The sequence below is a fragment of the Oncorhynchus kisutch genome, linkage group LG14 (assembly GCF_002021735.2).
Source record: "Oncorhynchus kisutch isolate 150728-3 linkage group LG14, Okis_V2, whole genome shotgun sequence".
In the NCBI taxonomy this organism is placed as follows: Eukaryota; Metazoa; Chordata; class Actinopteri; order Salmoniformes; family Salmonidae; genus Oncorhynchus; species Oncorhynchus kisutch.
The window spans coordinates 83,855,900-83,870,899 of NC_034187.2; the positions used below are offsets into that span (position 1 = coordinate 83,855,900).

The window sequence follows — 15,000 nt, forward strand, 5'->3', positions numbered from 1 at the left end:
GCCAGTTGATAACGTTGAAAAACTCATCACGCGTGAACAGCTGACTGAATACTAATGTTAACGACTCGACAAGTAGTACTGTCCTTGAGCTGTTCTTGTCCGTTGATGTTCTGTATCATGTTTCATGTTTAATGTGGAGCCCCAGGAAGAGTAGCTACTGCTTCTGGAACAGCTAATGGGGATACTAATTAATGTTCTGTGTTGTGTTTCATGTGTTTTGTGAGGACTCCAGGAAGAGTAGCTGCTGCTTCTGGGACAGCTAATGGAAATCCTAATAAAATACCCCCCAACTAAGTAGAGTTCTTCGGGGAGTTATGCCACGTATTCCAAACTGTGTCAGATATGTATGTGTCCTGGAGAATGTGATAAGAGATACAGTTGATATGTACGTGTCATGTCCTGGAGAATTCTCCGGGAGTGTGGTGTGATAAGAGATACAGTTGAAGTCTGAAGTTTACATCCACTTAGGTTGGAGTCATTAAAACTCGTTTATCAACCACTCCACAAATTTCTTGTTAAAAAACTACAGTTTTGGTAAGTCGGTTAGGACATCTACTTTGTGCATGACACAAGTAATTTTTCCAACAATTATTTACAGACTGATTACTTCACTTATAATTCACTGTATCACAATTCCAGTGGGTAAGAAGTTAACATTCACTACATTGACTGTTTGGAGAAAAAAAAAATGTTATGGTTTTAGAAGGTACTGATAGGCTAATTGATATCATTTGAGTCAATTAGAGGTGTACCTGTGGATGTATTTCAAGGCCTACCTTCAAACTCAGTGCCTCTTTGCTTGACATCATCGGAAAATCAAAAGAAATCAGCCAAGACCTCAGAAAAACAATTGTAGACCTCCACAAGTCTGGTTCATCCTTGGGAGCAATTTCCAAACACCTGAAGGTACCACGTTCATCTGTACAAACAATAGTACGCAAGTATAAACCCCATGGTACCACGCAGCCGTCATACTGCTCAGGAAGTAGACGCGTTCTGTCTCCTAGAGATGAACGCACTTTGGTACGAAAGGTGCAAATCAATCCCAGAACAACAGCAATGGACATTGTGGAGATGCTGGAGGAAACAAGTACAAAAGTATCTATATCCACAGTAAAACGAGTACTATATCGACATAACCTGAAAGGACGCTCAGCATTGAAGAAGCCACTGCTCCAAAACCACCATAAAAATGCCAGACTACGGTTTGCAACTGCACATGGGGACAAAGATTGCACTTTTTGGAGAGATGTCCTCTGGTCAGATGAAACAAAAATAGAACTGTTTGGCCATAATGACCATCGTTATGTTTGGAGGGAAAAGGGGGAGGCTTGCAAGCCACAGAACACCATCCCAACCGTGAAGCACAGGGGTGGCAGCATCATGTTGTGGGTGTGCTTTGCTGCAGGAGGGACTGGTGCACTTCACAAAATAGATGGCTTCATGAGAAATGAAAATTATGTGGATATATTGAATCAACATCTCAAGACATCAGTCAGGAAGTTAAAGCTTGGTGGCAAATGGGTCTTCCAAATGGACAATGACCCCAAGCATGCTTCCAATGTTGTGCCAAATGGCATAAGGACAACAAAGTCAAGGTATTGGAGTGGCCATCACAAAGCCCTGACCTCAATCCTATAGAAGATGTTTGTGCAGTACTAAAAAAGCATGTGCGAGCAAGGAGGCCTACAAACCTGACTCAGTTACACCAGCTCTGTCAGGAGTAATGAGCCAAAATTCACCCAACTTATTGTGGGAAGCTTATGGAAGGCTACCTGAAACATTAGACTTAAGTTAAACAATTTAAAGGCAATACTACCAAATACTAATTGAGTGTATGTAAACTTCTGAACCACTGGGAATGTGATGAAAGAAATAAAAGCTGAACTAAATCATTCTCTCTACTATTATTCTGACATTTCACACTCTTAAAATATAGTGGTGATCTTAACTCAATTCAAATCAAATCAAATGCATTTGTCACATACACATGGTTAGCAGATGTTAATGCGAGTGTAGCGAAATGCTTGTGCTTCTAGTTCCGACAATGCAGTAATAACCAACAAGTAATCTAACTAACAATTCCAAAACTACTACCTTATAGACACAAGTGTAAGGGGATAAAGAATATGTACATAAAGATATATGAATGAGTGATGGTACAGAGCGGCATAGGCAAGAAACAGTAGATGGTATCGAGTACAGTATATACATATGAGATGAGTAATGTAGGGTATGTAAACATAAAAGTGGCATAGTTTAAAGTGGCTAGTGATACAAGTATTACATAAAGATGGCAAGATGCAGTAGATGGTATCGAGTACAGTATATACATGTGAGATGAGTAATGAAGGGTATGTAAACATTATATTAAGTGGCATTGTTTAAAGTGGCTAGTGATACATTTTTTACATCAATACCTGACCTAAAACAGGGAGTTTTTACTAGGATTAAATGTCAGGAATTGTGAAAAACTGAGTTTAAATGTAGTTGGCTAAGGTGTATATAAACTTCTGATTTCAATTGTCCGTTCCTGGAGTATTCAGTGGGAGTGTGAGGTGATAGGTTCTCAAAAAATGAACACATCCACAACAGAGCAGTATGTTATTGTTTAGGTTTCCACAGCTTTGCAACTATACTGGCAATAACTGGGGACACGGGCTGGGTACCCTGTGAGGTGAGACGGAAGGCATTTATGACAATAACTGGGGACACGGGCTGGGTACCCTGTGAGGTGAGACAAAAGGCCTGTATGACAATAACTAGGGACACGGGCTGGGTACCCTGTGAGGTGAGACAAAAGGCCTGTATGACAATAACTGGGGACACGGGCTGGGTACCCTGTGAGGTGAGACGGAAGGCCTGTATGACAATAACTAGGGACACGGGCTGGGTACCCTGTGAGGTGAGACGGAAGGCATTTATGACAATAACTGGGGACACGGGCTGGGTACCCTGTGAGGTGAGACAAAAGGCCTGTATGACAATAACTGGGGACACGGGCTGGGTACCCTGTGAGGTGAGATGGAAGGCATTTATGACAATAACTAGGGACACGGGCTGGGTACCCTGTGAGGTGAGACAAAAGGCCTGTATGACAATAACTAGGGACACGGGCTGGGTACCCTGTGAGGTGAGACGGAAGGCCTGTATGACAATAACTAGGGACACGGGCTGGGTACCCTGTGAGGTGAGACGGAAGGCATTTATGACAATAACTGGGGACACGGGCTGGGTACCCTGTGAGGTGAGACAAAAGGCCTGTATGACAATAACTGGGGACACGGGCTGGGTACCCTGTGAGGTGAGACGGAAGGCATTTATGACAATAACTGGGGACACGGGCTGGGTACCCTGTGAGGTGAGACAAAAGGCCTGTATGACAATAACTGGGGACACGGGCTGGGTACCCTGTGAGGTGAGACAAAAGGCCTGTATGACAATAACTGGGGACACGGGCTGGGTACCCTGTGAGGTGAGACAAAAGGCCTGTATGACAATAACTGGGGACACGGGCTGGGTACCCTGTGAGGTGAGACAAAAGGCCTGTATGACAATAACTGGGGACACGGGCTGGGTACCCTGTGAGGTGAGACAAAAGGCCTGTATGACAATAACTAGGGACACGGGCTGGGTACCCTGTGAGGTGAGACAAAAGGCCTGTATGACAATAACTGGGGACACGGGCTGGGTACCCTGTGAGGTGAGACAAAAGGCCTGTATGACAATAACTGGGGACACGGGCTGGGTACCCTGTGAGGTGAGACAAAAGGCCTGTACGACAATAACTAGGGACACGGGCTGGGTACCCTGTGAGGTGAGACAAAAGGCCTGTATGACAATAACTGGGGACACGGGCTGGGTACCCTGTGAGGTGAGACAAAAGGCCTGTATGACAATAACTGGGGACACGGGCTGGGTACCCTGTGAGGTGAGACAAAAGGCCTGTATGACAATAACTGGGGACACGGGCTGGGTACCCTGTGAGGTGAGACAAAAGGCCTGTACGACAATAACTAGGGACACGGGCTGGGTACCCTGTGAGGTGAGACAAAAGGCCTGTATGATAATAACTAGGGACACGGGCTGGGTACCCTGTGAGGTGAGACAAAAGGCCTGTATGACAATAACTGGGGACACGGGCTGGGTACCCTGTGAGGTGAGACAAAAGGCCTGTATGATAATAACTAGGGACACGGGCTGGGTACCCTGTGAGGTGAGACAAAAGGCCTGTATGACAATAACTGGGGACACGGGCTGGGTACCCTGTGAGGTGAGACGGAAGGCCTGTATGACAATAACTGGGGACACGGGCTGGGTACCCTGTGAGGTGAGACAAAAGGCCTGTATGACAATAACTGGGGACACGGGCTGGGTACCCTGTGAGGTGAGACAAAAGGCCTGTATGACAATAACTAGGGACACGGGCTGGGTACCCTGTGAGGTGAGACAAAAGGCCTGTATGACAATAACTAGGGACACCGGCTGGGTACCCTGTGAGGTGAGATGGAAGGCCTGTATGACAATAACTGGGGACACGGGCTGGGTACCCTGTGAGGTGAGATGGAAGGCCTGTATGGTGAGGTTTTGGAATAGACTGTTGGATTGTTGCCAATTGCCCGAAATTCCAGCAACGTTTTTCATTTGGATCTCTCCATAGGGGCCGCCTGGGCAACTGAAATGTCTAACCTTTACCAACAGCCTGACTGGGAACAGATGTACGGAAACAAATAAAGGAAAACATAGACTCTACAAAAAAAAAACAATGTTGCAATATAAAATAAATATGTGGAGGAGATGAATCATAAACCCAAATTGAGAACAGGGTAAGATCAGGGATATTGCCTCTGCGTATTGAAACAGGTCAGATCAGGGATATTGCCTCTGCGTATTGAAACAGGTCAGATCAGGGATATTGCCTCTGCGTATTGAAACAGGTCAGATCAGAGATATTGCCTCTGCGTATTGAAACAGGTCAGATCAGGGATATTGCCTCTGCGTATTGAAACAGGTCAGATCAGGGATATTGCCTCTGCGTATTGAAACAGGTCAGATCAGGGATATTGCCTCTGCGTATTGAAACAGGTCAGATCAGGGATATTGCCTCTGCGTATTGAAACAGGTCAGATCAGGGATATTGCCTCTGCGTATTGAAACAGGTCAGATCAGGGATATTGTCTCTGCGTATTGAAACAGGTCAGATCAGGGATATTGCCTCTGCATATTGAAACAGGTCAGATCAGGGATATTGCCTCTGCGTATTGAAACAGGTCAGATCAGGGATATTGCCTCTGCGTATTGAAACAGGTCAGATCAGGGATATTGCCTCTGCGTATTGAAACAGGTCAGATCAGGGATATTGCCTCTGCATATTGAAACAGGTCAGATCAGGGATATTGCCTCTGCGTATAGAAATAGATCAGATCAGGGATATTGCCTCTGCGTATTGAAACAGGTCAGATCAGGGATATTGCCGCTGCGTATTGAAACAGGTCAGATCAGGGATATTGCCTCTGCGTATTGAAACAGGTCAGATCAGGGATATTGCCTCTGCATATTGAAACAGGTCAGATCAGCGATATTGCCTCTGTGTATTGAAACAGGTCAGATCAGGGATATTGACTCTGCATATAGAAACAGATCAGATCAGGGATATTGCCTCTGCGTATTGAAACAGGTCAGATCAGAGATATTGCCTCTGCGTATTGAAACAGGTCAGATCAGGGATATTGTCTCTGCGTATTGAAACAGGTCAGATCAGGGATATTGCCTCTGCGTATTGAAACAGGTCAGTATTGTGTTTAAATGGAAGTGGAAAGACTATGTACCTATTGTGACCTCAAAAGAAATAGTGAATTAAATTAATTTGATCCTCTACTGTCCTTTCTATCACGATATACGCTTGATGTTAATTCCGGAAAGCACACCAGATAAACCTTGGCATTATGTGACTGAGTGATGAGGAGGAACTGAAACTGGCTTTTTTGTCCGTTGTGTATTTCTTCAGTTTGTGGAATACATTTGACAAGAAGCTTAGAATTTAAAAACAAAAATGGCTACCTTCAATTCAGTAAACAAATATTCAAGTCCTATACAGCAAATGATACATAGGTGTACAGATTGTGTGCAGGCATGTCTTCTCGTCGTGCCAGACTGGGATCAAACGCCGTTTCATTTTTCTGTATTGATTGATCTGTATTCCTATTTTGTATTTATTAGGGATCCCCATTAGCTGTTACCAAGACAGCAGCTACTCTTTCTGTGGTCCAAAACACACCAAAGCAGCCACATGACATATAAAACACACCAAAGCAGCCACATGACATATAAAACACACCAAAGCAGCCACATGACATATAAAACACACCAAAGCAGCCACATGACATATAAAACACACCAAAGCAGCCACATGACATATAAAACACACCAAAGCAGCCACATGACATATAAAACACACCAAAGCAGCCACATGACATATAAAACACACCAAAGCAGCCACATGACATATAAAACACACCAAAGCAGCCACATGACATATAAAACACACCAAAGCAGCCACATGACATATAAAACACACCAAAGCAGCCACATGACATATAAAACACACCAAAGCAGCCACATGACATATAAAACACACCAAAGCAGCCACATGACATATAAAACACACCAAAGCAGCCACATGACATATAAAACACACCAAAGCAGCCACATGACATATAAAACAACAGATTAAAACATGAGAAACATGATTGTGTCCCACTTGTTGTTGATTCTTCACAAAAAACTACAGTTTTATATCTTTATGTTTGAAGCCTGAAATGTGGCAAAAGGTCGCAAAGTTCAAGGGGGCCGAATACTTTCGCAAGGCACTGTATATATACAGTACCAGTTAACATTTTTGGACAGACCTACTCATTCAAGGGTTTTTCTTTATTTTACTATTTTCTACGTTGTAGAATAACAGTGAAGACATCAAAACTATGGAATGACACATATGGAATCATTCCAGGTGACTACCTCATGAAGCTGGTTGAGAGAATGCCCAGAGTGAGCAAAGCTGTCATCAAGGCAAAGGGTGGCTGCTTTGAAGAATCTCAAATATAAAATATATTTTGATTTATTAAATACTTGTTTGGTTACTACATGACTCAAGATGTGTTATTTCATAGTTATAGTGGCTATAATTATTGCTTGGAGAACCTCATTTAGTATTATGTACTGATTTACATTTTTTTAACATATATATATATATACAGTATATATCTATATATACACAGTATATACAGTATATACAGTATATACATATATATATATTTAAATATTCCGTATTGATGTATTACATGTTAATATATATATATATATATTTGTAATATTATGTATTGATTCTTTGTCACTGTTTATGCGATGTGCACTGCACAAAACACCAGAATAATTATCACAGTGATGTTTGTTTATTGTGTTTATTCATTAATTCATCCCATAAGGGATGGGTGACCAAGTGGCGATTTGTCACAAAAATAAAACTTAATGAATTAATTTGTTCGGTACTAATGTAATGTACATTATTATGTGTCTATGTAGAGAATGCCCTGCGTAGCCTGTTGGAGGCGCTGACGAGCCCTCCCTACGCTCCCATGCAGCACCTGGAGAGAGAGCAGGCCCTGGCCAAACAGTTCGCGGAGATACTCCACTTTACCCTCAGCTTCGACGAACTGAAGGTGAGGAGGAGGAGAAAAGGAATGAGGAAAGGAATGAGGAAAGGAATGAGGTACCATTTATGTATCCATAGTCTGTCCAGGAGAGATGGGGGTTGCTTTCCTTTATATCATTACATAGTAGGTTTGGGTGGTATCCAGAACATACCGTCATACCGTTTCTGGACAATACCGGAGTACATGGTGTTACCCAATGTGCATACAAGGGGTGCTATATGTATTTATTTTTTGGGGGGACGCACAGATTTTTTTGGGCAACAGAGATCTTGATCCAATAGGGGACTGAATGTCTCTGCTGTAACCATGAAGCTTGATCTTGACATCTAGCCACTGAGCTAGCAGGTTAGCGATCCAAATGCATAGCTGCAGCCTTTAGCTGGATATCATTTATTTGATACAGAGCCGTTGGAAAGTATTCAGCCCACTTGACTTTTTCCACATTTTGTTAAGTTACAACCTTATTCTAAAATTGATTAAACTGTTATTTCCCCTCATCAATCTACACACAATACCCCATAATGACATCACAATACCCCATTATGACATCACAATACCCCATAATGACATCACAATACCCCATAATCACATCACAATACCCCATAATGACAAAGGAAAAACAGATTTTTTTGTGGAAAAAAAATAAATAAAATACACTGATTTACTTAAGTATTCACGCGCTTTACTCAGTACTTTGTTGAAGCACCTTTGGCAGCGATTACAGCCTTGAGTCTTCTTGAGTATGATGCTACAAGCTTGGCACCCCTGTATTTGGGGAGTTTCTCCCATTCTGCTCTGCAGTTCCTCTCAAGCTCTGTCAAGTTGGATGGGGAGCATTGCTGCACAGACATTTTCAGGTCTCTCCAGAGTTGTTCGATTGGGTTCAAGTCCAGACTCTGGCTGGATCACACAAGGAGACTTCTCCCGAAGCCACTCCTGCATTCTCTTGGCTGTGTGCTTAGGGTCGTTTTCCCGTTGGAAGGTGAACCTTCAACCCAGTCTGAGGTCGTGAGCGCTCTGGAGTAGGCTTTCATTAAGGATCTTTCTGTACTTTGTTCCGTTCTCCCAGTGCTGCAGAGATGGTTGTCCTTCTGGAAGGTTCTCTCATCTCCACAGAGGAACTCTAGAGCTCTGTCAGAGTGACCATCGGGTTCTTGGTCACCTCCCTGACCAAGGCCCTTCTCCCCCGATTGCTCAGTTTGGCCGGGCGGCCAGCTCTAGGAAGAATCTTGGTGGTTCCAAACTTCTTCCATTCAAGAATGATGGAGGCCACTGTGTTCTTGGGGACCTTCAATGCTGCAGAAATGTTTTGGTATCCTTCCTCAGATCTGACACAATCCTGTCTCGGAGCTCTACGGACAATTCCTTTGACCTCATGGCTTGGTTGTTGCTCTGACATGCACTGTCAACTGTAGGGACCTTATATAGAAAGGTGTGTGCCTTTCCAAATCACGTCCAATCAATTTCATTTACCAATTGTAGTTACTGTATAAGCGGTGGAGTAGCGCACACTGACTTACACCCCCGCCCCCACTGCACTGATTATAGCTATTGTTTAACTTACCCCCCCCCCCTCTCTCTCTCTAGATGACAAACCCAGCCATTCAGAATGACTTCAGCTACTACAGGAGAACCATCAGTAGAAACAGGCTGAACAACCAGCAGGTAAGATCATCAGTAGATACAGGCTGAACAACCAGCAGGTCTAGATCATCAGTAGAAACAGGCTGAACAACCAGCAGGTAAGATCATCAGTAGAAACAGGCTGAACAACCAGCAGGTAAGATCATCAGTAGAAACAGGCTGAACAACCAGCAAGTAAGATCATCAGTAGAAACAGGCTGAATAACCAGCAGGTAAGACTATCAGTAGAAACAGGCTGAACAACCAGCAGGTAAGACTATTAGTAGAAACAGGCTGAGCAACCAGCAGGTAAGATAATTGGTAGAAACAGGCTGAACAACCAGCAGGTAAGACCAACAGTAGAAACAGGCTGAACAACCAGCAGGTAAGACCATGTTGGCCTGTGCTACATTGGTTCCGTAACCTGGATTGCTTGGCTAAACTGTCAGACGGTTGCTATGGTAACAGTGCTCATTACCAACTGTTAACAACAAAAAAAGCTACTGGTCATCACATAGTACTGTTTTTTTCTCTTTGTGTAGATGTTGAATGAATTGAACTAACACTCACACTTGATTATTTTTCAACCTTCCTAACTCTGACTTTTCTGATGGCTGCTTTGTTAAAGAAAATGTTGCTTACTATGACTGGGATATGTGGTTGTCCCACCTAGCTATCTTAAGATGAATGTAAGTCGCTCTGGATAATACCGTCTGATCAATGGCAAACATGTCAATGTGAAATGTAATTGCAGGCAGGAAAAGCATCCAACGATGTCACGTCAGATGACTTGCAGATACACAACCATTAAAGAGGAATCGTGTGCCAATATTTAAATGTTTTCGAGTTCCAACCATCTCTCTCTGCTGCAGTTGGAGGCGGAGAACGAGGTGAACAACGAGATGGCCAATCGGATGTCTCTGTTCTACGCCGAGGCCACACCCATGCTGAAGACCCTGAGTAATGCTACCACCAAGTTTGTGTCAGAGGTCAGTCAGAGGTCATGACCCCTGTCCCTTAGTTCGAGTCCCTTCCTCCGTCCCTCCCCTCCCTCTAGCTCTTAACTAGCGTCAGCTCCTTCCCCCTAAATTAAGAACCTACCTCAAGCCTCTAATAACTACCACCCCAAGTTACCCTATACTAGCCTCACTGCACCCCAAGCCACCCTATACTAGCCTCACTGCACCCCAAGTCACCCTATACTAGCCTCACTGCACCCCAAGTCACCCTATACTAGCCTCACTGCACCCCAAGTTACCCTATACTAGCCTCACTGCACCCCAAGTTACCCTATACTAGCCTCACTGCACCCCAAGTCACCCTATACTAGCCTCACTGCACCCCAAGTCACCCTATACTAGCCTCACTGCACCACAAGTTACCCTATACTAGCCTCACTGCACCCCAAGTCACCCTATACTAGCCTCACTGCACCCCAAGTTACCCTATACTAGCCTCACTGCACCCCAAGTCACCCTATACTACCCTCACTGCACCCCAAGTTACCCTATACTAGCCTCACTGCACCCCAAATCACCCTATACTAGCCTCACTGCACCCCAAGTCACCCTATACTAGCCTCACTGCACCCCAAGTCACAAATCAAAATATATTTTATATTTGAGATTCTTCAAAGTAGCCACCCTTCGCCTTGATGACAGCTTTTCACACTCTTGACGACATCCTGCTTCCCATTGTCGTGCCATTCATCTGCCGCCATCACCTTTCAGCATCATAATGTACTGCTTCCTGTCGCAAGGATCTGTACACAATTCCTGGAAGCTGAAAATGTCCCAGTTCTTCCATGGCCTGCATACTCACCAGACATATCAGCCATTGAGCATGTTTGGGATGCTCTGGATCGATGTGTACTACAGTGTGTTCCTGTTTCCTGCCAATATCCAGCAACTTCACACAGCCATTGAGCATGTTTGGGATGCTCTGGATCGATGTGTACTACAGTGTGTTCCTGTTTCCTGCCAATATCCAGCAACTTCACACAGCCATTGAGCATGTTTGGGATGCTCTGGATCGATGTGTACTACAGTGTGTTCCAGTTTCCTGCCAATATCCAGCAACTTCACACAGCCATTGTAGAGGGGTGACACAACATTCCACAGGCCTCAATCTTCCCGATCAACTCTATGTGAAGGAGATGTGTTCCGCTGCATGAGGTGAATGGTGGACACACCAGATACTGATACTGATACTTTTCTCCACGCCCCTCCATTTTGTTTTTAAGGTATATGTGACCAAATCAAGTCAAATCACATTTTATTGTTCACATACACATGGTTAGCAGATGTTGTTGCGAGTGTAGCGAAATGCTTGTGCTTCTAGTTCTGACAGTGCAGCAATATCTAACAAGTTATCTAACAGTTCTTATAATTTTTGTCCAAGAGGACAAGGGTTGCTGTCGCACAAGGTTAGCAGTGACACTTTGCGACAGATATGGGGTTTCCATGACGCCCAGCTCATTGGCTATCCACCTAGCTTTGTTTGACCCCGATTGGTGCTTATTTGACAAAGTTGCAGTCGATCAAGTGAAGACCGCCCGTGTCATCGGTGTGCCATGAAGGCGTCGCTCTCTGACCAAATATGGTGTCCTATAGGATATACTACACCCCTAATGATATAGTGAAGTCTGGTTACGTTCTAGGATCTCTGATATGGTGTCTTATAGGATATACTACGCCCCTAATGATATAGTGAAGTCTGGTTAGGTTCTAGGATCTCTGATATGGTGTCCTATAGGATATACTACACCCCTAATGATATCGTGAAGTCTGGTTACATTCTAGGATCTCTGAGGAATACATACGAACGTGATTTGACTGGTTGAAAACAACGTTTAGGGTGAGATTTTCACAGATTCCTTTCTTTGCAAATTGAACGAGTGGAAATACAAAATCGATTGTGCATGCTATCTGGACCTTTTTATATAGGTGATAAAGGATTTTATCTAACAAAACGACACTTCATGTTATCTCTGGGACCCTTTGGATGATAAATCAGAGCAAGATTTCAGAATGTAAGAACAAATTTCACCATCAGAGGTGAATTTATCAAACCTATCGCGGTGAAAAAAGTGTTTTGTGGTTAGGAGTTCTCCTCAAACAATAGCATGGAATTGTTTTCGCAGTAATAGCTACTGTAAATTGGACAGTGCAGTTATATTAAGAAAAATTTAAGCTTTCAGCCGATATAAGACACTTAAATGTACCGACACTTGTTGTTTCTCTAAAATCTGCGATTGTGACACAAGGCACTGTATTATTTACAACTGTCCCATTAACGGGACGCCTAGTTATATTTAAAAAAAACAGTCTGATGTCCTTGAGATAGAAGTTGTTCCTCAGTCTCTCGGTCCCAGCATTGATGCACCTGTACTGACCTCGCCTTCTGGATGGTGGCTTGGTTGGGTGTTATCCTTGATTATCTTTTTGGCCTTTTTGTGATATCGGTAGTTGTCGGTGTCTTGGAGGGCAGGTAGTTTGCCCCCGTTATACATTGTGCAGACCGCACCACCCTCTGGAGATGCATATTTCTATATCCTATAGTCATGTGAAAGCCAGAGATTAGGGCCTGTTTTACCCCAGGGGCAGGTGCTGGTATTTACTCTGTCTCCCCCCAGGGGTCAGTGCTGGTATTTACTCTCTGTCTCCCCCTACTCTCTGTCTCCCCCCAGGGGCCAGTGCTGGTATTTACTCTCTGTCTCCCCCTACTCTCTGTCTCCTCCCAGGGACCAGTGCTGGTATTTACTCTCTGTCTCCCCCTGCTGTCTGTGTTACAGAATAAGACATTACCCATTGAAGACACCACAGACTGCCTGAGCACCATGGCCTGTGTGTGTCGCGTCATGCTGGAGACCCCGTGAGTAGCTCTCTTTCTCTAGTCCTGTCTTTCTCTAGTCCTGTCTTTCTCTAGTCTCTTTCTCTAGTGCTGTCTTTCTATAGTCCTGTCTTTCTCTAGTCCTGTCTTTCTCTAGTCATGTCTTTCTCTAGTCTCTTTCTCTAGTGCTGTCTTTCTCTAGTCTCTTTCTCTAGTCCTGTCTTTCTCTAGTCTCTTTCTCTAGTGCTGTCTTTCTCTAGTCCTGTCTTTCTCTAGTCCTCTCTTTCTCTAGTCCTGTCTTTCTCTAGTCCTGTCTTTCTCTAATCTCTTTCTCTAGTCCTGTCTTTCTCTAGTCTCTTTCTCTAGTCCTGTCCTTTCTCTAGTCCTGTCTTTCTCTAGTCCCCTCTTTCTCTAGTCCTCTATTTCTCTAGTCCTGTCTTTCTCTAGTCCTGTCTTTCTCTAGTCTCTTTCTCTAGTCCTGTCTTTCTCTAGTCTCTTTCTCTAGTCCTGTCCTTTCTCTAGTCCTGTCTTTCTCTAGTCCCCTCTTTCTCTAGTCCTGTCTTTCTCTAGTCCTGTCTTTCTCTAGTCCTGTCTTTCTCTAATCTCTTTCTCTAGTCCTGTCTTTCTCTAGTCTCTTTCTCTAGTCCTGTCTTTCTCTAATCTCTTTCTCTAGTCCTGTCTTTCTCTAGTCTCTTTCTCTAGTCCTGTCTTTCTCTAGTCCTGTCTTTCTCTAATCTCTTTCTCTAGTCCTGTCTTTCTCTAGTCTCTTTCTCTAGTCCTGTCCTTTCTCTAGTCTCTTTCTCTAGTCCTGTCTTTCTCTAATCTCTTTCTCTAGTCTTGTCTTTCTCTAGTCTCCTCTTTCTCTAGTCCTGTCCTTTCTCTAGTCCTGTCTTTCTCTAATCTCTTTCTCTAGTCTTGTCTTTCTCTAGTCTCTTTCTCTAGTCCTGTCTTTCTCTAGTCTCTTTCTCTAGTCTTGTCTTTCTCTAGTCTCCTCTTTCTCTAGTCCTGTCCTTTCTCTAGTCCTGTCTTTCTCTAGTCCTCTCTTTCTCTCTCGTCCTGTCCTTTCTCTAGTCCTGTCTTTCTCTAATCTCTTTCTCTAGTCTTGTCTTTCTCTAGTCTCCTCTTTCTCTAGTCCTGTCCTTTCTCTAGTCCTGTCTTTCTCTAATCTCTTTCTCTAGTCCTCCCTTTCTCTAGTCCTGTCTTTCTCTAGTCTCTTTCTATAGTCCTCTCTTTTTCAATCTCTCTCCTTCTTTTGCTCCATCTCTCACTTTCTTACTATCTCTCACTCTCTTTCCATCTCACTACATTTTTCCCCCATCTCTCTTTGTCTCTCTTTCCCTCTAATCCCATAGTTTTCTTCAGAAGGTCACAGACCATAGCCCTGTGTAATGAGTCTTTAGAAAACAGCATGTGTTATACTTCAGGGTTTTAAATAAACAGAAGTTGTGATATGACCTTCAGTCCAAGTGTATGCTGATTGGTTTGTACCGCCACATAGTCTCTTTTATTTTAGACTCTCTGTCTCTCTCTCTCTCCTCCTCTGTCTCTACTCCTCTGTCTCTCTCTCTGTCTCTCTGTCTCTCTCTCTCTCTCTGTCTCTCTCGTCTCTCTGTCTCTCTGTCTCTCTCTCCTCTCAGTCTCTCTCTCTCTCTGTCTCTCTGCTGGTCTCTCTCTCTCTCCTCCTCTCCTCTCTCTGTCTCTCTCCTCTCTCTCATCTCTCTCTCTCTCTCGCTCTGTCTCGCTCTGTCTCTCTCTCTCTCAAATCAATTTAATGAGCCTTATTGGCATGATAATCATGTTTATCGTAAAAGTCATTATCCAAAGAACACAGTGC

The 15,000-nt window shown here is 43.8% G+C and overlaps 1 protein-coding gene across 5 annotated transcripts in view; it reads left to right on the forward strand.

Annotated features, from left to right (window-relative positions):
* Positions 1-15,000, forward strand: part of LOC109875903 (protein FAM49A) — an 87,365-nt gene that overhangs the window by 67,679 nt on the left and 4,686 nt on the right. For all 5 annotated transcript variants that reach the window (XM_031789090.1, XM_031789088.1, XM_031789087.1 and 2 more), the window contains 4 exons: positions 7,582-7,718; positions 9,300-9,377; positions 10,208-10,324; positions 13,129-13,208. In XM_031789090.1, coding sequence (XP_031644950.1) covers positions 7,582-7,718; positions 9,300-9,377; positions 10,208-10,324; positions 13,129-13,208 — 412 coding nt within the window. The remainder of the gene's footprint in view (positions 1-7,581; positions 7,719-9,299; positions 9,378-10,207; positions 10,325-13,128; positions 13,209-15,000) is intronic.